The sequence below is a fragment of the Trichechus manatus genome, unplaced genomic scaffold (genome assembly GCF_000243295.1).
Source record: "Trichechus manatus latirostris isolate Lorelei unplaced genomic scaffold, TriManLat1.0 scaffold00045, whole genome shotgun sequence".
Taxonomy (NCBI): Eukaryota; Metazoa; Chordata; class Mammalia; order Sirenia; family Trichechidae; genus Trichechus; species Trichechus manatus.
Genome location: NW_004443981.1, coordinates 6,727,150 through 6,753,051, shown reverse-complemented (window position 1 = coordinate 6,753,051; position 25,902 = coordinate 6,727,150). Strand labels below are relative to the sequence as shown.

Here is a 25,902-nt window from a genome sequence, read left to right as displayed (position 1 = left end):
TCCCCTGTGCATTTCTCTAACTGTAGGACTCATCCCTCAGGCAAGCAGTTAATATAAATCCTGCTCTTCTGCAGGATTTGAACCCCGGCCCTTCAACTGAGCCCCATGTGCCATTGCCAGCTAGGCTACTGGGGCTATCATCATCACCAAAACCATCTCTCGGTCTTCCAGTGTGCTCGCTGTCTTCCCGATTCTGCTAAGTACAACTACACTGTACATACATTTTTACCTTACATATAAGCTGTGGATTTATCATATTATTCCTGCTTTTACTACACATTAGTGTTATTTTAGGTTTTATTGTTATTTGGTATGATTCGGTAGGTTATTTTTTGGGTCTGGGAAAGCTCAAAAATGTTTTCCCATATAAATTAACGGTAACTGCTTCTTTATGCCATTTTGGCTTATGAAACTTTTCACAGGAATGCTCTATTTTCACACAGCAGGGGAAAACTGTACTGATACTATCATATAACTACTGTAAATATACAATGAAATATACTGCCATGCAAAATCACAAGCACACCAAAAAAAATTAACACACAAATTTCAAGACCATGGCTTTAAAAACCGAGGTTCAAGCTGGACTACTTGCTAAATCATTTTTACATATAATAAGTTACAATCATGGCTAATTTCAGGATGTAAGTTTAAAATTGTAAATAAGCAGCAATTTAAAACTTTGCTAAGAAAGGACCTTTATCAAAGAAGGATGTATTTAATGGATGCAATAGCTATAAGTAACCATTCCAAAGGATCCATTCTAGCAATATTTAATTAGTTAAATATTTTATAAAGAAAATTATGCTTTTTGAGATGGCGGGGTAGACAGCAATGGAAAGTCTGGCAAATTTCTACAAGCAAGTGGAAATAGGGCTTTCTTTTTAGTCAATCAAAATACTTACACCTTCTGTCTGGTTCAAGACGATAAAAGGTATGATTGAGAATTTCAACAGAAAAAATTTAAGATATAAAAAAAGATGTGGCAGATTTTTAAAAGAATGAAATAGAAATTCTATACTTGAAAAACACAATAATCAAAATGAGACTAGACACGAATTAGTGAACTGGAAGATGGATTAGAATAAAACATGCAGAGTACAGCAGAAGGAGAAAAAAGGACAGAAAATACAAGGGGGACAGTAAAAAGCACAGAAGATACTATAAGAAGGTCTAATATATGTGACATTGGAGTCCTAGAAGAAAAGGAGAGAGAAGATAAGACAAAACCATATTTGAAAAGTAACATCTGAGAATTTTCCAAAATTGACAGAAGAAAATAAGTCACAGATTCAAGAAGCTCTATATAATGCCAAGAAAGATAAATAAAATTTACCCAGAGGCAATGTAGAATCTATGGCATTAAAAATGCCCATTTAAAATTAACATGAAATACATTTTAATGTCACCAAAAACTGAGAGAATTTGTCAGCAGACTTGAACTAAAGGAAATACTAAAGAGTGTTCTTCAGGCAGAAGAGAAATGATTCCAAATGGAAAGCCAGAGATATGTAGGCAACAAAAAATAAATAAATACATGGTAAAATCTAAATAAATAGTGACTATATAAAACAACAATAACAATAATATACTGTCGGTCTTGAAATATATAAACAATTAAAATATCTGACAACAATACAAATAAGTCGGAAGTAGATTAAATATAGCTGAAGTGTTGTGAGGTCCTTATATTACCAAGAAAAGGGTAAAAGTACCAATAAACATCAAATTTTGATAAGTATCTTTGTTGTAATCTCTAAGGTCACTAAAAAAAGTAAAGTAAAAGTGTATATATAACTTCCAAACTAATAGGAAGGGGGAAAAATGTGTAATAAAACTACTTAATCATTTCAGAATAAGGAAAGAAGAGAAAAAGAAACACAGAACAGGTGGCAAAAAAGAAAAAGCAAATAGTAAGATGATATGTGCAATTGCATTAAATATAAATAGACTAAGTGTTCCAATTAAAATACAGAGTATCAGACTCTATTTAAAAAAATAAAATCCAATCATGTTGCTTAACCACAACAACAAAAGACACAAAACAAAAACGAGAACATTGTGATAAAACACAAAGTAGAAGATATTTCAACACATAACCAAAAAAGGGCTTAGAGCCAGTATAATGAAATCCTATAGATCAATTAGAAAGAGATGACAACTCAATAGGAAAATGAACAATAAACTTAAGTAGGCATTTCACAAAAGAGAATCGTCATGTGGCCAGTAAATACAGAAAAATGTGCTCATCTTCACGAGCACTCATGGAAACGCTGTGTGAGTCTATACATATAAAATGTTCAAAAGCAGGTAAAACTACGGATGTATGCTTAAGTGGTAAACACGATAATAAAAAGCAAAGGACATGATTAAAAGGAAAGTCAGGATAGTGGTTAACTATCTTTGGGAGAGGAGGGGATAGTGATTAGAAGAGCATAGAAGAAGAGCTTATAGGCTGCCGGTGATGTTCTTCTTGACCTCGGTGGTTGTTATCACAGGTATGTATGCATTCTGTCATAATTCAATGATCTGTATTTTATGTTTTGTGCACTTTTCTATATGTTTTACTTCATAATTTTTTTTTCAAGTTTGAAAAATCAAGGGACAAGAATAATCAAAACAATATAAAATCCTAGAAATGTGCAGCATATTAACTGGAGAATTTGGTACTCAGAAATCCCCAACAGAACACCAACTCCTTAAAAATACTCAAAGTTAAAAACAAAACAAAAAAAAAAACCACTGCTGTCAAGTAAATTCCAACTCATAGCAACCCTATTTAAGACAGAGTGGAACTGTCCCATAGGGTTACCAAGGAGTGGCTGGTGGATTTGAACGGCCGACCTTTTGGTTAGCAGCTGTAGCTCTTAACCACTACGTCCACCAGAGCTCCGGAATGAGTAATTATAATTCACAGAGGATGACCTATGCCCAAACAACGCTGTGTCCAAACACTCAGGCATAAAATAAGACTATATAATTCCCTGTGCACAATTCCAAAAAATACATATTCTATATTTTAATTTATTTATAACCTTCCAATTAAATGAAAATAAAATATATTCTTTACTTAGCCTTCAGGATACCACCTTATCCTTGTCCACCTTATCCACCTTCCCCTCCTTCATCACTGGTCTCTCCTTTTCATTTTCCTGAGAGGTTCCTCCTCATGTTCTCAAGCTCTAAATATTGGACCTCATCTCTCTCTACATTCTCTACCTGGGAGGTTCAAGAAACTATAGGTTAAGTTAAAAAAAAGAAGAAGAAAAAAAAAAACCTAATGGCTGCATATTAGTTTAATATATTCCCAGATTAGGCATGCCCAGAAAAAGCTAACAATTACACTCTCCAGAAAAATTCCATTTCACCTAGGTATCTCAGAATTCTCTCACATCGAGATCAGTGAAACATGAGCCTATAAATCAAAATTACAAAACACATAAGGAAACAAGCCACAGTGAAAGACAGTTTAAGGGAACACAAACAGTAGTGTATTTTTACACAAATAACATGCACCTTCTATGTTTGCCAACCACACCCTCCCCTCACTAGGTATTTTCGTAAGCGCACTATGCTAATTTTTTACAACAACATGTAAAAAAAATTGGCATAGCGGCACTTATGAAAATACCTCGTGGGGGGAGTGGCTAGCAAACAAACATAGAAGGTGCATGTTATTTGCATAAAAATACGGTATTCAATCCAAAGGAATATAGATTGGACTTATCTAGAATATTAAGTAAGTGCTTTAAATGTCAAAATGAGTGTACAACTACAATATCTTGAAGTATCAGTTAACAAATTGCCATTGAACACCGTCTGAATGATTCTAGTTATTGTCTATAAATCTTTCATTCCTTCTGGTAAAATCAAGAAACTACTAGCATCAAAATGTATAGAATAGGAATTAGTCTCTTGGAAGAAAATTTCAGAGGCAATAATAGATACTTTTTAAAGAAATGCTGCATCACCAGGACTCATGATGGCAGTACAATGTGAGAAAACAGATGACATCTGATGACAGTGAGTTGAAAAATGATTAAGAATTGGAATCTTACTATGAAGAAGTTTTAAGAATACCTTAACCAATTTATTTTGCTTACATTTTTCTTGTTATTACCTAACGTATTAATCACAGTTATTTTAATTTCCCTGCCTGACAGTTCCAATATTTGGGTCATCTCTGATACTAGACCTATTAATTGCTTTATAGCTTGGCAATTGGGTTTTTTTTTTTTTTTCTCCTTACTTTTGTGTGCCTAATAATTTTTGACTGAATGCTGGCCATTCAGCAAAGACTGAGATAACAGTATTTATGCCCAGAAGTGGGCATGCTAAGTGTAGTGCAGGGGGTTGAGTCAGTCTAGTGGAGTGGTTGAGCTGGGTTTGAATTATGTTGTTGCTACGGTAACCTTCATGGCATCACAGGCTTCAAATTCCTCCAGCAGTGGGCCATTATTACCTTGTGTTAAAAGTGGGGCCTGAGATGCAAAAGTGTTTTTTTCAGTGTTCCTGCTCTGCCGTCAACTTTTAGGAGAGGTCTCTCCCCACACCCTGGTCTCTTTGCCAGCAGCTAACTACTGTTGCTTGTCACTGCATGCTTGGCTCATGGTGGGGGCTGGGGCTTCTCCGTTCTCTTGGTCTAGCCTCAGTCTTAAGCAGGGTCTTTGAATCCAGACCTCAGGAAAGGAGATTTTTCAGTGTTCCTACTGTTTCCCATGGCCTTGTATCTATGGAGCATATTTGGGAGGGTCCAGTTTCTTATCCCTCCCCCACTGGCAGCAGAGCTCTGGTTTAGTATCAGTGTAAGGTCCTGGATCTAAAGTCTCCTGCCCCTTCCAAGGGCCAAAGGACTGTTGCTTCCACCCTTCTCTCATTAACAGTGGATCTTTGCCTGGTCCTGGGGGAGGAAGGGTTTAACACCTCTTCCAGAGATAGCTGAGTTTTCCTCCTATCACTCCTCCAGAAGCAGTGGATCTTCACCTGGCCTTAGAAATGAGGTTTGCTGCTCCTCCCCCAGCAACTCAGACTTTTGCTTCATAAAGGAGAGGTTCTGAGGAAGTGGGCAACGTTGTGTTCCTGTCCTCCAGCAACAACCAATCACCATCTCACCTATCACGAAGAAGGACTCTCTCCAGCCTCTTGCCTTGCCCCTTAATCTTTTTCATAAACAAACAGTGAAGGCCTGTGGAAAACAGTGTGCAAGGGAGTGCAAAGCTCTCTTGTGTCTGGAGCTCTGAGTTATTCCAAATTGATATGTAGTGCACAGTCAACCTTTAATAACTTGTTAAAATTTTAGCTGATTTTTCCTAACCGCCTTTTGTGGTTGCTACATCTTCCTTCAGTGTTGCTGTTGTTGTTGTCATTAGTTGCCATTGAGTCATTTCCGACTCATGATGACCCCCGTGCGTGCAGCGTAGAACTGCTCCATAGGGTTTTCAATGATGTGAGCTTTTGGAAGCAGATTGCCAGGCCTGTCCTCCAAGGCACCTCTGGGTGGGATCAAACCATCAGTCTTCTAGCTAGTAATCAAGTGCTTAACCGTTTGCACCACCCAGAGACTCTTCTTCCTCCTATACTCTGCCAAAAGTCAAAGTGTCCCTGTGTCCCATCTTTATTGTCTTTTTCTGAATTCAGTTCATTTGGTTGCCTTGTGACATCAGTTCTGTGAGGAGCTCAAGAAAAGTTCAGATTTTGTAGATATCCATTGTTATAAGAATGGGAGTAATGTTTTCTTATAGCTTCCTACATTCTAAGTGGAAGTGGAATTGATCTCTTTGTTTTTGATCTCTGGATATCTTCCTTAAGTCTCTTACAAACTTAGCCATACATTTTAAAAAATACTTCTAATTTTATCTAAAAGTTCTAGATAATCTAATTTGGAAAATTTTTCTAGGATATCTAGTTAACTCTACTGCCAAAAAGTTAGTTAATTCATAAGGTTTTCAATAAAACACTATAGATCTTTATTATAGTAGATTGTGTGACTATCTTTTTTTGCTTTATAATTTTGCAAGGATTTTAAATCAAAATATCTACAAATTATCCTTTGTATCACTCAAATGCCTTCGGTCAAGAATAATTTTCAAGAAATATTAGTGCTCCTATCATCACAAAAATGAAAGATTTTCTAATTAAGAATTCCAAAAGTTCCAGTTTATTTTTATTACGAGCAAGGTATGACTGAATGACTAAGAGCACATGTGAGGGCACTGCTGTTACTAGAATTTACCGAAAGGCAATATTTTTAGATCTATTAGGAATATTAGCTCATGTAAATTTATGTGTATGCCCAGAAAAACTACGTATTTGGTAAATGTTTCCATTGAACTTTATCATTGTAAAATAATTAGTAATGTTAATCTAGTCTGTCCTTAAACACAAATATACATTAAGCAAAAAAAAAACCGCAACCTAGTTATTTTCAAAAACGCATGGTGGTCAGTGAGCTTTTATTTTTGAGCTACGAACCACAGAACAAAGTAATTTGTATCATTTATTCATGTTCTCTGATTCCTTTAGTTAATACTGTATCTCTTTTTTTTTTAGTGAAATGGAAGGAAAAATTATGTAATTCAATACTTCCTAGTACATAACATCTCCTAGTGAGGTCAATTCTGACCCTGATGGTTGTCTTCCATCAACCTTGCATTATAGGAACTATTTCACTTTCTTCTTCACCTTCCTTCATGTCAGTGTCCCTAAATACTAAGCCTGCCAATAGAGTACTGTACTATATTGTGGATTTTTATGACCTGTAGGTGGTCTGGAACATTATGTTCTGCTTATTTTGTATAACTTTGTTGCTTTTATAAAATCCTTTGGCTTTTCTCAGGACTTTACTTTTAACTTATCTTAGAAAATTTCACCTATAGCAAGGAAGATAAATGTACTTTTATTTTTGAGCTGTAAGTCCAAAAAAGCAATTTGTATCATTTGTTATGTTCTCTAATTCCTTTAGTTAAGATGATCTCTCCTTTTTCTTTTTCTTGGTAGACTGTAAGAATAAATTACATAATTTTATGATTCCTAGAAACCTCCCAAAAAATATTCCTAATCAAACACGGGCCACATGAAGATATTTCCGCACTGGGCAGAGGGTGTCAGCAGTGCCATTTAATGTAATAACATCAGGAAAAAAGTCTACTTATTCATTTACTTTATTTCAAATAACAAAATTGACAGATTGAGGAAATTAAGGATAAAAAGGTACTTGGTAACAATAAGAAACAAACAGTAATTAGTTTCTTAAGTGTGTGTTTTCTACAGCAAAGTTTTGTGCACCCTATTTAACTCCACTGGGCTACGGTGCCTAGTTTGGGAAAATCAGTATAAACTTAAGGACCCCTGGATAGTGCAAACAGTTAAGTGCTCAACTACTAACTGAAAGGCTGGCAATTCGAACCCACCTAGAGGTGCCTTGGAGGACAGGTCTGACGAGCTGCTTCTGAAAGGTCACAGCTTTGAAAACCCTATGGAGCAGTTCTATTCTGCACGTATGGGGTCACCATGAGTCGGAATTGACTCTACTGCAACAAGCAACAACAACATATAAATTTATGCTAACTACTTGATACTTAGTTTGTTTTGATGATGTTTTAGTCAAATTAATTTTTTAACACGTGTAGAATTTGGTGCCCATTAAGCCTAGTGCTCTGGGTAGGGCCTGTAGAGAGAGCCCACCCCTTAGTCCAGTGCTGATCAAACACTGACTTTTTTTTGGTGAATTATTTAACTTTTCTAAGTCTAGATTTCTGTAATTATAAAATGATAATAAATAAACTTTGTGGGGTTGTTATAAAGATTTTTAAAAGGTTTAAAGCATTAGGCAGAATGCCTAGCAATAGTAGGTATTCCACACATTATTTGTCCATGTAACTGAGCTACTTGAAATAGAACTTTAAAAATTAAGTTTTTTTATTCACAAAATAAATGCTTTTCTACAAAAATTTGAAAATAAGATCTGTTTTAAAAAACTGACCTATATTCTGTAGCTATTAAAAACTCTAATAAATAATCACAGTGGGAGAAATTCATGGTATTTTTTCAATTATTTCCACAGAGAAAATAAAGTCATGCAAAATTAATAAAAGTAGAATATTTTTTGCAGAATCTCAAGATCGCTAGACCACATCCACTAATCTCAAATAATCAATTTCATATCGATTAATTATATCTCCTTTATCCTTTCCCTGTTATACATCTCTACCCTCCAAAAGAAAAAGGTCTTTCTAAAAACACAAATCAACATTATACTCTTCCACTGATAGCCTGTTTTTACCTCTCATCCAAGAATGCTATCAATGGCTAAGGTCAACGTGTCACTGGTCTTTCAGGTAGATAGGAAGACAGCTGTCTCAAATAGTAAATTCAATCAACATTCATTTTAAAATTATTTGTAGTGCCTACTACTTGCCAGGCAGAGCCCTGGCAGTGCAGTGTTAAGAGCTCGGCTGCTAACCAAAAGGTCGGCAGTTCAAATCCACCAGCCACTCCTTGGAACCCTACGGGGCAATTCTACTCTGTCCTATAGGGTCGCTATAAGTCGGGAATCGACTTGACAGCAATAGGTTTTGTTGCCAGGCACTATTCTAGGTTCTGAGGATGCAGTTACAAACCAGACTGACAAAGATTCTGACCTCATGGAAGAAAGGGAAAAGGTAGGTGGTGAGGTGAGAAAGACAGACAGGGTCATTTAAAGACATGGTAAGGAGTTTTATTCTATCTAGAATAAGGAGCTACTTGTATTAGTTTACTGCAGCTACTGTAACAAAATTACAACAAACTGGGTGGCTTAAAACAGCAGACATGTATTTATTCTCCCACAGTTCTGGAAGCCAAGTCTGAAATCAGTATCACTGGACCAAATCAAGATGCTTGCGGTGCCGCACTCCCTCTGGAGCCTCTAGGGGAGAATCCGTTCCTGGTCTCTTCCAGCTTCTGGTGGCTGCTAGCATTTCTTGGCTTGTGACCGTCTCACTCCACTCTCTGCCTCCATCTGCACGTTACATTCTTCTCTGTGTGTGTCAAGTCTCTTTTTGTCTCCCTCTTATAAGGATATCTGTGAGAGCATTTAGGACCCACCCAGATACTCCAGGATAATCTCTCCACCTTAAGAGCCATAACTCAATCACATCTGTAAAGGCCCTTTTTTCAGTAAGGTAATATTTACAGGTGCCAGGGATAAGGACCTGATATCTTTGAGGGCCATTACTTTGCCTACCATATCACTTAAGTAATTCTCATGCAAGAGGGTGATAAGCTATGATCGAAGCTTTTAAGGATCTCTCTGGCTGGTTGGGCTATAGAGGCAAAAACAGAAGCAATAGGTCCAATGAAGAAGCGTTGACTAAGGCTTGAGAGTAAACTTACACATTACATATCTGTTAAAACCATGAGCAGTTTATAAAGAGGTTATACAGCAGTTAAGAAGGAGGACTGAAGAATCAGACTGCCTGGTTAAAACCTAATACCACTTGCTAGCTTTGTGACTTTGCTCTGAGATGAAAATGTATAAAATGTTTCACAAAGTACAATGCCTTACACATAGTAAGGCCTCAAAAAATGTAAGCTATAGCTATTTTATCAGTGCTTGATATCGCAAATTTTCTATAATCTTTATTTCATATAGTTTGGTTCCCAAAATATAAGTGAAAAAAAAATTAAATGGATTCGATAATTTAACGGGTAGACCTTTCTGCACTTTGTTAAAGGAGTCACCAATGCTGCACAGTATAGTTATATCATTAGTATTTTCAATTCTATAAAGGATCGCAGTATCTTAGAAATTTATCTTGACAATCAAATTATTTCACTTCTAGGTAAGTAGAAGCTCAAATCAAATATTCAAATCTAGCATCTAAGATTTCAATTTAATATATCGTGAAAAAATAATTAAACTTACTGAAGACTACGGAAAAAATTTCTTTCTTTTTCAAAGGATACCCTAGGATTAAATGGTATAGCATGATTATAATAAAAGTATCTTCATATTTAGGAGTTTATATTGGAGATCAAAATATTTCTCTTTTAGATTCTTACTTAAAGTCAATGAGATGAGTGACCTAACCGCATTATCATCCGCTTTCTGCTTCGGATATAATTTAGAAAGCAAACTGTAGAAATACTATGATCAGCTCAGTTCTAATCCTAACTCTGTTTCTGCTATTTTTATGTTTAACCTTCATCTACGAAATAGTGAAAATAACAACCTATTTTAAAAAACCATTTGTCAGCTAATAGGATGAAATTAATGGAAATAAAAATATCCCTGGTAAAATCATATAATAGGCAAGGTGAGAAAAATCTTCAACATCACTTTACTCAGATGAGCTTTAATAAAGACAAGGTAGAGGGCGAGATCTGAGATCTCGTTAAACTATTGTTATGAATGTGTAAGAATCTTGGGAATGATTAACTTCTTGTGTAAAATATTTATGCTTGTATCTTTAAATAGTCTAAAAGTAAATCATTCATAGACAACTGGACTTTACTAAGATGTTGAAAACCAGCAGAACCACATGGATGCTCAAGGCAGATATCTGGAAGTCACTACTACTGCTGCTCTCCCTCCCTCCCCACATCCAATCCATTATGAAGTTCTGCTCATTCTGCCTCAAAAAAGATATCTCAGAAACAACCACTTCTCTCTACCGTCCTAATTTGCTGTCCCATTCCAAGCCACTATCCCTAGACTAGTGCTATAGCTTCCTAACCGCCATACTCTGATCCATAATAATCAAAATAATCTTTTAAAAACATTAATGGGATTATGTCACGCCCTACTTAAAAGTCTTCAATGGCCTTCCACCATCCTGAGGATGAGACTAAACTCCTGCAGATTCTGGCCCCTGCACCTCTTTAACCACCCCCATTCACTGGATTCCAACCATACTTGCTTCTTTCAGTTCCACCAAGCTCTTTTCACCTTCGGTCTATCTGCTGCCTAGACCACTCATTCCCCAGCTCTTGAAATGGCAGCTTCCTCCTATGCCTTGAGTTTTCAACTTGAAAGTCATCTCCTCAAAGAGGCTGTCCTTGTTCTCCCAAAGCACAGTAAATAAAGTAAAAAAAACAAACTCATTGCCATGGAGTCAATTCCGACTCATAGGGACCCTAGAGAACAGAGTAGAACTGCCTCCAGGCTGCAAATCTTTACAGAAGCAGATTGCCACATCTTTCTCCTGCAGAACAGCTGGTGGATTCAAACCACCAACCATTCGGTTAGCAGCCTAGAGTTTAACCACTGTGCCACCAGGGCTCCTTCCACTGGCCCCCCTCATTCCTTAACCTCATATCTCCTATTCCTCACACTCAGGCCTTACCACAAATTACAATGATAACTTTCTTTTGTGTGTGTGTGGGTGTGGTTTACTTGTTTAATGTCTGTTTCCCCCCTAGACTCTAATCTCCTTTAGGGCAAGTTCCCTGTCTGTTTTGTACCTCTGTTTTCCTATGCTTAGCACGGTGCCTGGAACATGGGAAGCACTCAGTAAATATTTACGAATGAATGAGAATGTCATTATTACTAAATGCTTATTTTGGGACAAGAGATTGCTTTTCTATAAAGTTAACTAAGAAACAATGGCCATCGCAAAAGTGAATAAAGTGGCTATTTGAGATCCTGTCATGGTTTATCACTTGAAAGTAAACACTCACAAAAGCAAGGCAGAATTAAAGAAGGTGCTAACCATGAGTACCAATAAATCTGAACAATATCTGACCACAATGATTTAAAAATGATTTGAACATAGAAGTCTTATAATTTGAAATGAAGTTATTTCAATGTCTAGCCACCTACCTTATATATGACTCTCTATAAAAGTCCTTATTGAGTTGCCCCCTTAAAGTCCCTCTCGTTTGCGTAATTCTTCAGCATTTTTACATATGTCAGAATCACACAATTAAATACTGTCCTATGCCTTTTTTTTTTTTTTTTCCATAGCCTTTAGACCTTCCTAATACAGAACCTAATCTGGGACTATCTTCTACTTTATAAATGTAGCTCCTGAGTAAATGGTGACTTGTTGATTAACTGAAGAACTGACTAAGTCAACAATAAAGATCTTCTTAGTACATTTTCATTACTATGTATTTTCTTTATATCCATTCATTTATTCAATCTTCTGCATTACAGATTAATCTTAATTACTTTAAAGGCTTATTAAAATCCTCCCTTCTATAACTCAGGCATACCTTATAGTTTCAGAAGATACAATTGATTCTTTGTACAAAGATGCTGCCGGGAAATTTATACAATCCCATGAAATTAATGTCTTTTAGGAGTTGTTATTTAATTGCCTTTATTGTGAAGCCATTAGCAAAATGATTTTTGCAAAATAATTTAGAGACCTCCCAAGGTCACACTGCCTACCGCTCATCTTTTATTCTTGCCTGATGAAACTCTGGGCATTCAAGATGCTGCTTGTGCACCAGATTTTGCTTGCTGACCGGAGTGTATGGCATACTCGATATTTTTAGCTTTAAATCTAATTCACTTATTTATGTTAACTCCTTAGACAAGAAGACCTAACCACCTATTCTATTCTATGACTGTTTAACTGACACTCCAGGTGTCCTCCAAACAAGCTTAGGTCCACTAATATCACTGAAGTTGAATGTGAAATTAAACTTGGACTGTGTAGGCTTAATTCCATTGAAACTACAGCATGCTTCTGGGAAAAATAAAATTAGTAAATGTTGTGTTATATTTATTTCTACAACAATGAAAATAACACTTCCATATCCTTTTGATTCACTTTGGAATCACATGCCAAACATCTTCACAATTCAGCACTGTAACCAGTAAAAAAATTCGTATTGCCTGCACAGAAATGTGGGAAACTTCTGAAAATAACATGGTACACACATCTCAGGCATAAATCACAGTAACTGGAACCATTCTAAAACCCACTGCAGTGGAGTTGATTCTGAATCATAGCGACCCCACAGGACAGAGTAGAACTGCCCCATAGAGTTTCCAAGGCTGTAAATCTTCATGGAAGCAGACTGCCACATCTTTCTCCCGCAGAGCAGCTGGTGGGTTCAAATCATTGACCTTTCAGTTAGCAGTCGAGCGCTTTAAACCACTGTATCACCAGGGCTCCTGGAACCATGCTAAATACACCTAAATATAAACCATAACCCCAGGAACACATTAATAATTACAGTATTACAAGCATGTATATATGAAGAAAAAATGTATAACCAAATAGAAAGCCAAAGCTAAGTATATGAGATTCACTATTGGCACACATAATCTCCATTAGCATATAAACTCCTTGACCCCAGTAGGAAATAAACTCCCTGAGCACACAGAGACTGCTGTCTGTTTTGTCCATTCAAGTTCTAATAAAGACCAGCACTTTGTGTATAAAGAATATGTTTGTTCATAGCAGGAGAACCAATTTTGAAGAAATTTAGGAAAACATTTGAAACTAAAATTATGATGACTATTAACTTAATCTTTATTTGATTATTCTTTAGAAGTCACTACAGGATCATAATTAGGAATATCGGTTAAATTATATTACAGATGTTGTTGAAATACTATTAATATAGATTTAAGTCAACAGAATGCCAAATAAAATAGCTATGATTTTGTAAGAAAAGTAAGATTTTTTCTGAGCTACTGAAAAACTAACTTTATTAAAATGACTAAGGAAATCTTCACAACTTAAGATCATATCAGCTACTTTCTCTACATATATTCACCATAATCCAAAATGTGCATAATACTTCCTTCGCTCAATTATTAAGTACAAAAGATCAACCATCAAAAGCTCTGAATTTTTTCTCCCCACAATGACAAAACATTACAGAAGGAAAACTGAAAGTTCAAATCTTATTTCATATCAACTTACTCTGACTTTTGGCAAAACTCTCCGAAGTGTCTCAGAAGGATTGTGTCGCATCAAATATGGAAGATTTGCAATCACACTTGTTCCTTGGATATCTTGACCGGCGCTTATGAAGGAAGCACAAATTTAAAATCTGGAATTATAAGCTGAATTCTTAGTTTATTAATAAAAATTTAATACAATTAATTAATTAATAATAAACGGGTTAATCTGAAAAAATGACTTTTGATGACTTCTAATAGTTATAAACATCAAACATATCATTTCAATGTAAATACAAAACCAGAACTAAAATTTCAGTAAATAAATCTTATAGCAAATACATGAAGATATTAATTATGCGTATGCTAAAACAAGATTCTCTATATGCATTTCTTAAGTCTAAAAGTCTTGAGATTATTATTAAATACATACTGAAAAATTCTACCTCTTTTTCTTGTAATCTGACAGTGTGCTGTACTTTATTTAAAAAAGGGGGGGGTAAAATATTAATAATCATAGCAATAACAGGGACAGGACAAAATCATGTTACAGAATCATGCAACAAACTTCTTTTGCACTAGACTGACTCTGAGTTGCCAGAAGCTTTATTATAAGATATGTCGATATTCTTATAAATCAGTAGGATATATTTAAGCAGTACCTTTTTGACACAGCATTCATTAAGTCAGTAAGGCTTTACCAAAATAATCTCAGTGATACTTTAGTGGCCTAAATACCTTAGAAATGGTGTTCAGATTTTTCTAGAAAGCTCTTTCTATGAAGTGTAAAAAACTCTTTAAAACACAACCTAAGTAACATAAATTCTGCATGTATTTAAAATGTATCATAAAGAAAATAGCCCCAAACTACTGCCCTGAGATAATCTTTAAACCTTAAACAAAAATATTCCCTGAAGTCTTCTTAAAATCAAACAACAGTTTAGTTTAATTGGTAAACAATGCTTGCCTTGAGCATTATGCTCTTTTAAGAACTATCTATATAGGATAAAGAAGTCCTGGTGGCACAGTGGTTAAGAGCTTGGCTTCTAACCAAAAGGTCGGCGGTTCGAACCCACCAGCTGCTCCACGGGAGAAAGATATGGCAGTCTGCTTCCATAAAGATTACAGCCTTGGAAATCCTATGGGTCGCTATGAGTCAGAATCGACGCGATGGCAGTGAGTTTGGTTAGATGGGATCAAATTGACAACAGAAACTAGAAAGATTAGATAGGAACCTTAGAGTACAGTGAACTTATGTTAATGGAAAGGAACAACTCAGAAAATGAAGGTGAGAAGGGTTGCACAACTCAGAGAATGTAATCAATGTCCCTGAATAGTACATGTAGGAACTGCTGAATTGGTATATGTTTTGTTGTGTATACTCTCAACAACAACAAAATAAATAAAAACTAAAAAAAAAAAAAATGGGCACCACCTCAGAGGGAAATTCCATGTGTTCTTAACTGATACTAATTTAGATCTTACTTTCTGACTGCATAATATTCACTTATTTATCTAGACCATACTTTGAGTGCCACTGTGGTACAGAAACAGTAAAAAAAAAGAAAAAAATGAGACAAGGGCAGAGTAGCAGCTTGTCCAAATGGAGCAGAAAGTCCACCTGAGACTGGACTGCTTGTGGTCACTACTTCTGCTAGTCCAGACAACCAGGATCCTCTTCATGATTGTGGTTGTTGTTGTTAGCTGCTGTCAAGCTGACCCATGATTCATGGCAACCCCATCCACAATGAGATCAGACCATTATGATCCAGAGGGTCTACAATGGCTGATTTTTAGAAGTAGATCTCCAGAGTCTGGAGACTCTGTTGAAACCTTTTCAGCAAAATAGCAACACGCAAGCCTCCACTGACAGATGGGTGGTGGCTACACATGAAGTGCATTGGTTGGGAATCGAATCAGGAAGGTCTCCTGCAAGGAAAGGTAAGAATTCTACCACTGAACCACCACTGCCTCCCCTCTTCATGATAAGGATGTTAAAAGTAATATGGCAGTGAAGAGTTAGCAGAGGTGGAATAACATGTGGTCTACTTAAATGTACATTACAGGAAAGTAGGAGGAAGTTTGGGAAAGGGTTATGTATTAGACAAAAGAAGAGACATGGAGAATAGACTTGGCTGTACATGAAATTCTGTTATTGAGCTTGCATGCCTGGGACACTGTTGGGTGCAGTGGACCTGCTGTCTCCTGCTGACTGTGGTCATAGTAAATATAAATAAATCCAATATGTGTGGATCTATCACTGAAAGTATAGTACCCAAAAAGAATCAGCAAAGGTAGATCACTAGGATAAAATTTCTTTTCTTGCTATTTGATACTGGTATATGTAATGAAATGTGCAAAGACCTGAAGATAGAAAACCAAAGGGAAGAACACACTCGGCATTTCTCAAGCTGAAAAACTGAAGAAAAAATTCAAGACTCGAGTTGCAATATTGAAGGATCTACAGAGAAAATACTGAACAATGAAGGAAGTATCAAAAGAAGGTGAAAGGAATATATAAGAGTCACAGTACCAAAAAGAAATGGTTGATGTTCAACCATTTCAGGAGGTAGCATATAATCAAGAACCGATGGTACTGAAGGAAGAGGCCCAAGCTGCACTGAAGGCACCGGTGAAAAACAAGGCTCCAGGAACTGACAGAATACCAACTGAGATGTTTCAAGAAACAGATGCAGTGCCAGTGCTGCTCACTTATCTGTGCCAAGAAATTTGGAAGACAGCTACCCGGCCAACCTACTGGAAGAGATCCATTATCTGTACCCATTCCAACCAAAGAAAGGAGATCCAACAGCATGCGGAAATTATCGAACAGTATCATTAATAGCGCACACAAGTAAAATTTTGCTGAAGATCAATCAAAAGCAGTTAAAACAGTACACCGACAGGGAACCGCCAAAAATTCAAGCCAAATTCAGAAGAGGACGTATAACAAGGGATATCATTGCTGACGTCAGAGAATACCAGAAAATAGCAAAGCAGAGAATACCAGAAAGATATTTATCTGTGTTTTATTGACTATGCAAAGACATTCGACTGTGTGGATCATAACAAATTACAGGTATCACTGCAAAGAATGGGAATTCCAGAACACTTAATTGTGCTCATGACGAATCTGTACTTAGACCAAGGCAGGCGTTTGAACAGAACAAGGGAATACTGCGTGGTTTAAAGTTAGGAAAGGTGTATGTCAGGGTTGTATTCTTTTACCATACTTATTTAATCTGTATGCTCAGCAAATAATCCAAGAAGGTGGACTATATGAAGAACAGGCATTAGGACTGGAGGAAGATTCATTAACAACCTGTGACCTGTGATATGCAGATGACACAATCTTGCCTGCTGAAAGTAAAGAGGTCTTGAAGCACTTACTGATGAAGGTCAAAGGCCACAGCCTTCAGTATGGATTACACCTCAACATAAAGAAAGCAAAAATCCTCACAACTAGCCCAATAAGCAACATCATGATAAACAGAGAAAAGACTGAAGTTGTCAAGGATTTCATTTTGCTTGGATCCATAATCAATGCCCACGGAAGCAGCAGTCAATATATCAGACAACGCACCGCATTGGGCAAATCTGCTACAAGAGACCTCTTTTAAGTGTTAAGAAGCAAAGATGTCACTTTAAGGACTAAGGTGTGCCTGACTCAAGCCATGGTGTTTTCAATCACCTCATAAGCATGTGAAAGCTGGACAATAAGGAAGACCAAAAAAGAACCGATGTCTTCAAATTTTGGTGTTAGAGAAGACTATTGAATATACCACGGACTGCCAGAAGAACGAACAAATCTGTCTTGGAAGAAGTATGCCAGAATGCTCATTAGAAACAAGGATGGCAAGACTTCATCTCACATACTTTGGACGTATTATCAGGAGGGACAGTCCCTGGAGAAGGACATTATGCTTGGTAAAACAGAGGGTCAGCGAAAAACAGGAAGATCTTCAACGAGATGGACTGACACAGTGGCTACAACAATAGGCTCAAACATAGCAATGATTGTGAAGATGGCACAGGACCTGGCAGTGTTTTGTTTTGTTGTATGTAGGGTCGCTATGAGTTGGAATCGACTTGATGGCATCTAATGAATGTTTAATCAAAGTTATACTTTTTTACAAAGTAAGCTTCCAAGACCTCAAAAACTACAACTTTCAATTGAAAAGCCCGGCACAAGGAACAAACTTCATGGTTACAACACGAGATGCTCCCTTTCACCCCAATTATGTGATTGTTTGAGACATGTCCTTTTCTAAGCTACTCACTCAGAAACAGAAAGGGCACAAGCCTGCTCTGCAAGCCATTCCCCTAAAACTAAAGAGAACTGGGTTAATCATCTGATCTGTACACGCGTAGCTAAAAGGAAAGAGGAGGAAATAAGACTAGTTGAGTAAATGAATTTAGGACAGCAATTTTTTAAAATCTAGATTAATGTTGCTAATTATTTTATTCCCACCGGGAGATGCACCTACTTTAAAGAGCCATTTATAGTAATACCCTAAACCAATCGAAAACAAGTCAATCCACTGAAGCATTTTTTTCTTAAAAGTTTCACAGTTTTCTTTGTTATCTCAGCTCTTGCTATTGTCATGGGTAGTTTCATCATTCGGGTGAATTGCCAATAGCTCATTCTTGACCCCCTCTAATCCAATGATGTTTTGCTCAAATTTTACCTTCCCCAATGCCTTGCACAGTACTTAGCACACAGTAAGGGCTCCATAAATATTTGTGGAATTTAAATTGAATTTGTCTCCATGACATATCAGCAACCTACTCCCACTGCCAAAAGCTGGATCTTATCATTACCTCAAAGTGCTACATCTCTAGAATCTCAAACTCTGAGATCTCACTTGCTGGCCTTAAACTCTTATCTTTTCCATTTTTCTATCACTAAACCCATTTTTCACCCTCATTACATTTCTAATCCCTCAATTCCTTCTTATTCTCCAGTTTCTAACATTCCTCCTAGTTTAACTTTCTTCCTTACCAGTCTGACCCTTCCTATTATTTTAATTACACTCTCACCGATAACTTCACTTCTTCAATTCCCCTCCTCCAAAAATAATAACAACAAAAATAGTATCTAATATACTACATGCCAGCACCTTGCCTGCATTCAACTTATTTAATTCTCACAATAATCTTATGAGATGGGAAGACACTATTATTTAGCTCCATTTTACAAATGAGGAAATTGAGGATTAGAAAGATTAAAGGACTTGCCCAACATTACTCAGCCTATACAACTCCAAAACTCACGCTATTAACCACTACACTATACAGCCTCCCTTCCAATCTGTGCATCCAGCTAACAGCAAACCCATCCACCTGCTTTTTTTCATCCCACTCCTGTTCCTAAGCTCTGCAGCACTACTGAAAAAGTGTATAACTATGCTGCTTCATGCTTTTAAAAACATATGGTTTCCAAAAAAGCTGGTCCACAATGATGCTGGAAGGAAACATAAAATGACAACCAATTTGTGGGTAATCAGGGAAGGGACTAGAAATTCTTAGTATATCATATTGTCTAAAGCACTTTTAGAAACATCATCTTGCATCTCCAGAAATGAGGCTATTTGTGCTAGTTTATTAAACCCATGCCCTTCCCCACGAAGAGGAATAAGTCACGTTAAAATAGATCCAGATGCTAATAATATTTTCTTTCTCTATTCTTGTTAGAACGTCATTTCCCATTTCTGTTAGAACCCGAGGAAGGGCTTATTTGACTCAATATAACAAACATATAATTACTTTCTATAATTTTCAAAGATGGAATGATATGAAGATGATTTAAACTTGGTTCCTACCCTCTAAGAGCTCAAAATATAACAAGGAAGACAGATTCACACACTAAGAATTTTGAATGTATAGGAAAAAGTCCTCTCTATACCATCCAGGATCAAAGTCCCATCCATAAGAAGGGACTTAACTGTTAGCCTACAATTGGCTATAATTTGATAATTTTGCAAGAGTTACACATACGATTTATTTAATAATATTCAAATTACAACATATGTTTTTACTGATAATTTACTATCACAATGCCATATTAACATAGTATGTAGAAGTTCCATGTTCACTGTGAGGAAGAAACAAACTCTTCTTTTCTGATTTAACCCCTATCACCAGTTATATAGAGAGCATTTCCTTCTGAATGGCTCTTCAACTTCATACATCGAAAATTCAGTTCATTTTCCCCCTCCCTCTTTTTACCAACAGAGGCACAAAGAGCCCTCTGATTCCCCAGGTAGACATCTTTGAATTATTTTAACCTTCCCTTTCTCCTTCACAACCCACATTAAATCTGCCAACTAATGTTGTAGCTTCCTTTGTTAATTAAGTTGGGTGGTCACGTGATTACCAATCAAGTATTCAGTTCATACTGTATCAAACTTTCAGTCTCCTTCTGGTTCTTCGTATCTCCCCAACCCCTCCCATGAGAAAGCCCCAGATCTACTCTCTACATTCACTCCTTTGGAGACCATCTCATGGCTTTAAGTGCCATCTAAAAATACCATCATCGTTTTAAAACATAGCCGCAATTTCTTTGACAATTCTCCCAGCAAAGGATGGAGTCTAATTCCTCTTCCCTTGAATATGGGCCAGCCTTTGTGACTCACTCTAATGAAAAGAGTATGACAAAAATGAGGCTGAGTGACTTTCAAAGCTAGATCATAAAAAGTAGTACAGCTCCCATCTGGCTCTTTCTCTCTCATGACATTCACCCTTGGAGTCCAGCCACCAAGAGAAAGGAAGCCAGTCACATGAAAGGCCACATATAGGCGTTCTGCCCATAACCCCAGCTGAAGACCCAGCCAACAACCAGCATTAGCAGCTAGACATGTGAGTGAGCAAGCCTTCAGATCAGTCCAGGCCCCAGTCTTTGAGCTGCCCCAGCTGAAGCCAAGTGGAGCAGAGGTGAGTTGTTCTTACCAACACCTAACCAAATTCATGAGTGAAATAAACAATGTTGTTTCAAGCCACTACTTTTTGGGGTGGTTTGTCATGCAATAATAAACAACCAGAACAAATACCATATATATACACATTAGTTCTCCAGCCCATACCTTTCTCCTGAACTCCAGTCATATGCACCTACATACTTAACATCTCCACTCACATACCTGATAAGCATCTCAGCACTGAGCTCCTAAACCTCCTCCTCTCACAATCTTCCTAATTTTAGTAACTCCATAATTCAGTTGCTCAGGCCAAAAATCTTACAGTCATCTTTGACTTCTCTTTTTCAAATCTAGTGGTGTGCTGGAGTCAGCTTGTACCAGCTCATGAGAGCCAATTGTTAAATTTTCAGAAATCCTGTAATCCAGTTGTTAAACCAGTAACAGCTTGAAATCAGTCATAATGGGAATGGTTATACCACAGAAATTGCCTTTTTTTTTTCCTACACTACTTCTTTTCCCCCAGAGAGCCAGTTAAAACATTTATCAGCACACCACTACTTACACTCTCACATCAGTCCCTAAGGAAATCCTACCGACTATACCTTCAAAATATATCCAGAATGAATCACCATCAGATGCTATCATTTTGATATAACCACCATCATCTCTTTCCAGGAATATTGCAGTATTTCCTAATTCCAATAGTCTCCTAACTTGTACTCCCAAGTTCCTCCTTGATCCCTACAATCTAAAATGGAAGTCAGTTCAAGTCATTTCTGCGTGCAAAATCCTTCAATGGCTTTCCATCTCACTTAATAAAAGCAGAAGTTCTTACAATGAATGTCCTACAAGGCCTAACATGGTCTATTTACCTCTGTAAGTGCTCTCACCTCATCTCCTACTCCTAATCTCCTTCCTTATTCAGTTCCAGCCACACTGCACATCTTGCTGATTCTTCAATACGCCTGGCACACTCCCAACTCAGAGCTTCTGCTCTTGCTGTCATTTTGCCCAGAATGCTCTTTCCCTGAATAGCCCTATGGTTAGCTCCCTCACCTCCTTCAGGTCTTCAAAGAAGATCATTTCCTCAGTAAGGTCTTCCCTGACCAGACTAGCAAAAATCACAAACCTCTCTACCCTTATACCCCCCCCTCTTCCTCATCCTACTGTTTCTTCCTAGTACATATCACCATCGAAATTATTTTTATAGTTAACCTATAATATTTTATAACGGATGTATTACTGAATTTATTCATCTTGTTTATTGTCTACTTTCAAGACAATGTAAATTCTACATGGAAGGGCAGGGATTTGAGTAGGTTTTGCTCACTGCTATAGGGCCTAGACAGTAATTATTTAATAATAAACATTTGTTGAATGAATGAATAAATTATATTTGTCAGTATATTGTTGTCTAGGTGTTCTATACACTGTCTCATGTACAAATGTTTCATTTTATCCAACCTGACAAGGAGTTTAAGAGCAAGGGTCACTATTTTAATTTAAATCCTTCTCTTCCATCTACTACAAAGTTCTGGCTGGATTTAATACTGAACTAACCATAACCACTTACAAAATTCCAAATTGTGTCAGCTATTATGGGTGAAAGTACTACGCAAGGTATATAAATGTAAATCTCATTTTTAAGATTTTCTAGCTGAAAAGTAATCTCATTTGACAGTTATTTTAAAAAATATTTGGGTAATAAAATTAGCGTGCTTAACTCTTGTTTTTGGCATTCTTAATAAACTGTTTTTGAAACTATAGAGGGAATAAATGATAAATTTCAATATGTTGCACATGTCCAAGGTATCAAAAAAAAAATCTTAAAGTTAAGGCAGTTAAGACTTAAAGGTAGTTACCCTAAATACTAAATGTTCCCAGTATTTTTCTGACATATTGAAAAACCGTATTAATGAAGACATTTTGGATAAAATCAAATCAAAGATATATTACAATTCACTTCTGATTGCAAAAGAGAAATGCAAAACATTAAAAAGAAAAAAAAATTAGATAAAAAAAAGATTCATTTGCTTTTCAAAATCCTGAATCGATAAACTGAATTAGACTTGGTATTCAAAACATAGTGATACTAAAGCACAATAAAATTAAAATAATAATGTGGCAGCTTAAATCTTTATTAAACTTAAGAATGATTACATGAAATTAAGTTTATCATTATTTTGCATTAAGATTGAAGAAGAATTCCCATTGCTAAATAGAAGCAATGCACTGATTTTATTCCTTTCATACTGACTAACTTGTACAAATAGGATTTTCAAAATGATTAAAAACAGGAAAGAAAGGAGCTCAATACTATACAAAATGGGCATTATCTTTGCTTGTTCTGGAGGGGGACAAACTTATTAAGTGGCAAGTACATCTGTCACATTAAGTAAATCTTTCCTTATTTTTGTTTTTGTATTGTTTATTTTGGATTTTTTCTATGTTGTATTTAAGTATTAATAAGATTATATTTGGTGTTAACTTTGATACATTTTTACTTTATTGTACACAGTAGTATAATTACTATTAAAATTTAGTTTCAGTTATATATATTAATACACATCCAAAAATGTATACGTATGCCGGGTCATAATTTTAAATGTATTTCTTACATTTTAAACAATGTAAGAAACAGTAAAAAAGCAGTTGAAAATCACTGTTTTACAGTATTTTTCAAAGAATAAGAGGGAAAGTTACTGAGGTCTGCCCTTAAATATATGAGCTACAGCAGGAGGATTAGAAGACATTCAAAATATGAGTTCAGGAATAACGGAAGATTTCTGGAAACATTATAACCTCTCTCCTATTGTTTTTTTTTTTAAATCAACCTTCTATTTCTCCATTAGCAAACAGTAGCAAGAATCTTTATTAAAAAAACAACAACATATAGATATGTTAGGACACCCTAGGGAAAAAGGGGTGGCTAAGAAGACTGGGTTTACATAGCTGCCAACTCAGTAACAGAGGAACGCAGGAGGGAAAACAGAGTAGTTACGGGCAGCTGTAAAAAAGATAAAAGTAAAGGGGGACCATTGTTAAGGAAGAAGTGAATTTTTGTTTATGGTGATGGGAAATTACACAATGATTATGGGTGACGGTTGCACAACATGATTAATGTAATTGATATCACTAAATTGTACACCCAAAAAATAGTAAATTGGCAAATGTTTTATTATATATATTTTCACACAATTAAAAAAAAGATAAAAGCAGGACAAATCCCTGGTACCTCCAGGAAGGAAAGGGTGATAAAAAGCTATCATAGGAAGGGAAAAAGACCCAACAACTTAACCTGTGGAAGACAGATGAAATGATTTGTCTATTCATTCAGGAAGTATTTATTCAATGTTTGCTGAGTGCAAGGCACTCGTTCTGAATCCTCAGTACAATCTACTAATTAATACCTTATGCCTACTAGCCATAGATTTGTCCAACAATAAATATTTGCTGAGAACTTATTACATATTGGGTGTTGAACTAAGTCCTGGGGGTTAGTGATACACAAGACAGACACCATACCTACCCTGTTGGAGCTTCTCAGTCACAACAACAACAGAAATCAATTAAATCATTATAAGTGTGCAGAGACCGACAAAGGAGCAGCACAGAGTATATGGAGAACATTACTGAGTTTGGAGGTCAAGGATGGGCTTCCTTGAAGAGTTGAGACCTGAACATTATAAGCAGGAATGGGTGAAAAGAGAGTAAAGGGAACAGTATGTGCAAAGGTCTCTGCTAGACAGGATTTATTTAATCATTAACAAAGATTTACTGAATCATGATTTGCCATGACTGTGCTAGACTCTGGGAGGAAGTAGAAAGAAAATAATAAAAATGAAGTGCTCTGATTCTCTCTGTGTGAACTAGAGTGGATAGGAGGGAATGGAATCATTGCAGGAATAAATACAAGCTGTTGCAGGACTTGATACAAAACTAATACTGAACGAAAAAGGAAGACTACAAAATTACTCCCAAGTTTCCCAACAGTGTGATTTAAAAGGACGGTAAGGCTTCAATAACAAACAGAGGCATGGCATATTTTCATAAAAAGTGATGCATTCAGGTTGGCAAGACTGAGCTGGAGAAGCCAGCAGGACATTCTGGTGGAGACATCCTGGTGGAGGCACCCAGCCAGCAGTTCCGATCCAAATTTGAGAGAAAAGCTCAGGGCTACAGCCACAGAACTGGAAATCACGTCATGGAGATGATGGCCGAAATCTGGGAGTAGATAACATGACCCAGGAAAAGAGTCCCAAATAGTACACAATGGATCCTGTCTGCTCATTTTACTGATATTACTGTAAATGAGGCACTGAGTCAGAAGAGACGTAATACCAACAAATGAATTTAAAAGCACATCAGCCGGCCAAAAATCGAGCTATAAAAGTTGTGTGAAACAATGATTCCTTTTCTCTAATGTTCAGAACAGGGCAGGCTAGGACACAATGGAATGGTGAAGTTAAAAAGGGCCTCAGAAGTATAACTCACCTCCTTCACATTGTGACAATGAAGAAAGCAATGTCTATGGGGGTTATGGGATTTGTTCAAGGTCAAACAGCTAGTCATTGTCAGAGTCAGGATACTATCTCCACAAAGATAACAAAAAATAAAAAAAACTACTAATTGCTACTGGGCCGATTCTGACTCATGGTGACTCCATGTGTGTCAGAGTAGAACTGTACTCCATAGGGTTTTTAATGGCTGATTTTTCAGAAGTAGAATGCCAGGCCTTTCTTCCGAGCCACTTATGAGTAGACTCCAACCTCTAACTGTCAATTAGCAGCCAAGAGTATTAACAGTTTGCACTACCAGGGACTTGGACAAACCTGTCTTGGAAGAAGTACAGCCAGAATGCTTATTAAAAGCCAGGATGGTGAGACTTCGTCTTACACACTTTGGACATGTTATGAGGAGGGACCAGTCTCTGAAGAAGGACATCATGCTTGGTAGGGTACAGGGTCAGCAAAAAAAGAGGAAGACCCTCAAAGAACAATGATGAATCTGTGAAGCATCTCATAACATGGATGAAACTGGAGGACGCTATGCTGAGTGAAATAAGTCAATCACAAAAGGACAAATATTGTATGAGACCTCTATTGTAAAAACCCATGAAAAAGTTTACACACAAAAAGTAACAAT

At 36.6% G+C, this 25,902-nt stretch overlaps 1 protein-coding gene across 2 annotated transcripts in view; it reads right to left on the bottom strand.

Annotated features, from left to right (window-relative positions):
- Nucleotides 1–25,902, bottom strand: part of PPP4R4 (protein phosphatase 4 regulatory subunit 4) — a 51,203-nt gene that overhangs the window by 1,979 nt on the left and 23,322 nt on the right. For both annotated transcript variants that reach the window (XM_004376695.1, XM_023731758.1), the window contains exon 3: nt 13,863–13,965. In XM_004376695.1, coding sequence (XP_004376752.1) covers nt 13,863–13,965 — 103 coding nt within the window. The remainder of the gene's footprint in view (nt 1–13,862; nt 13,966–25,902) is intronic.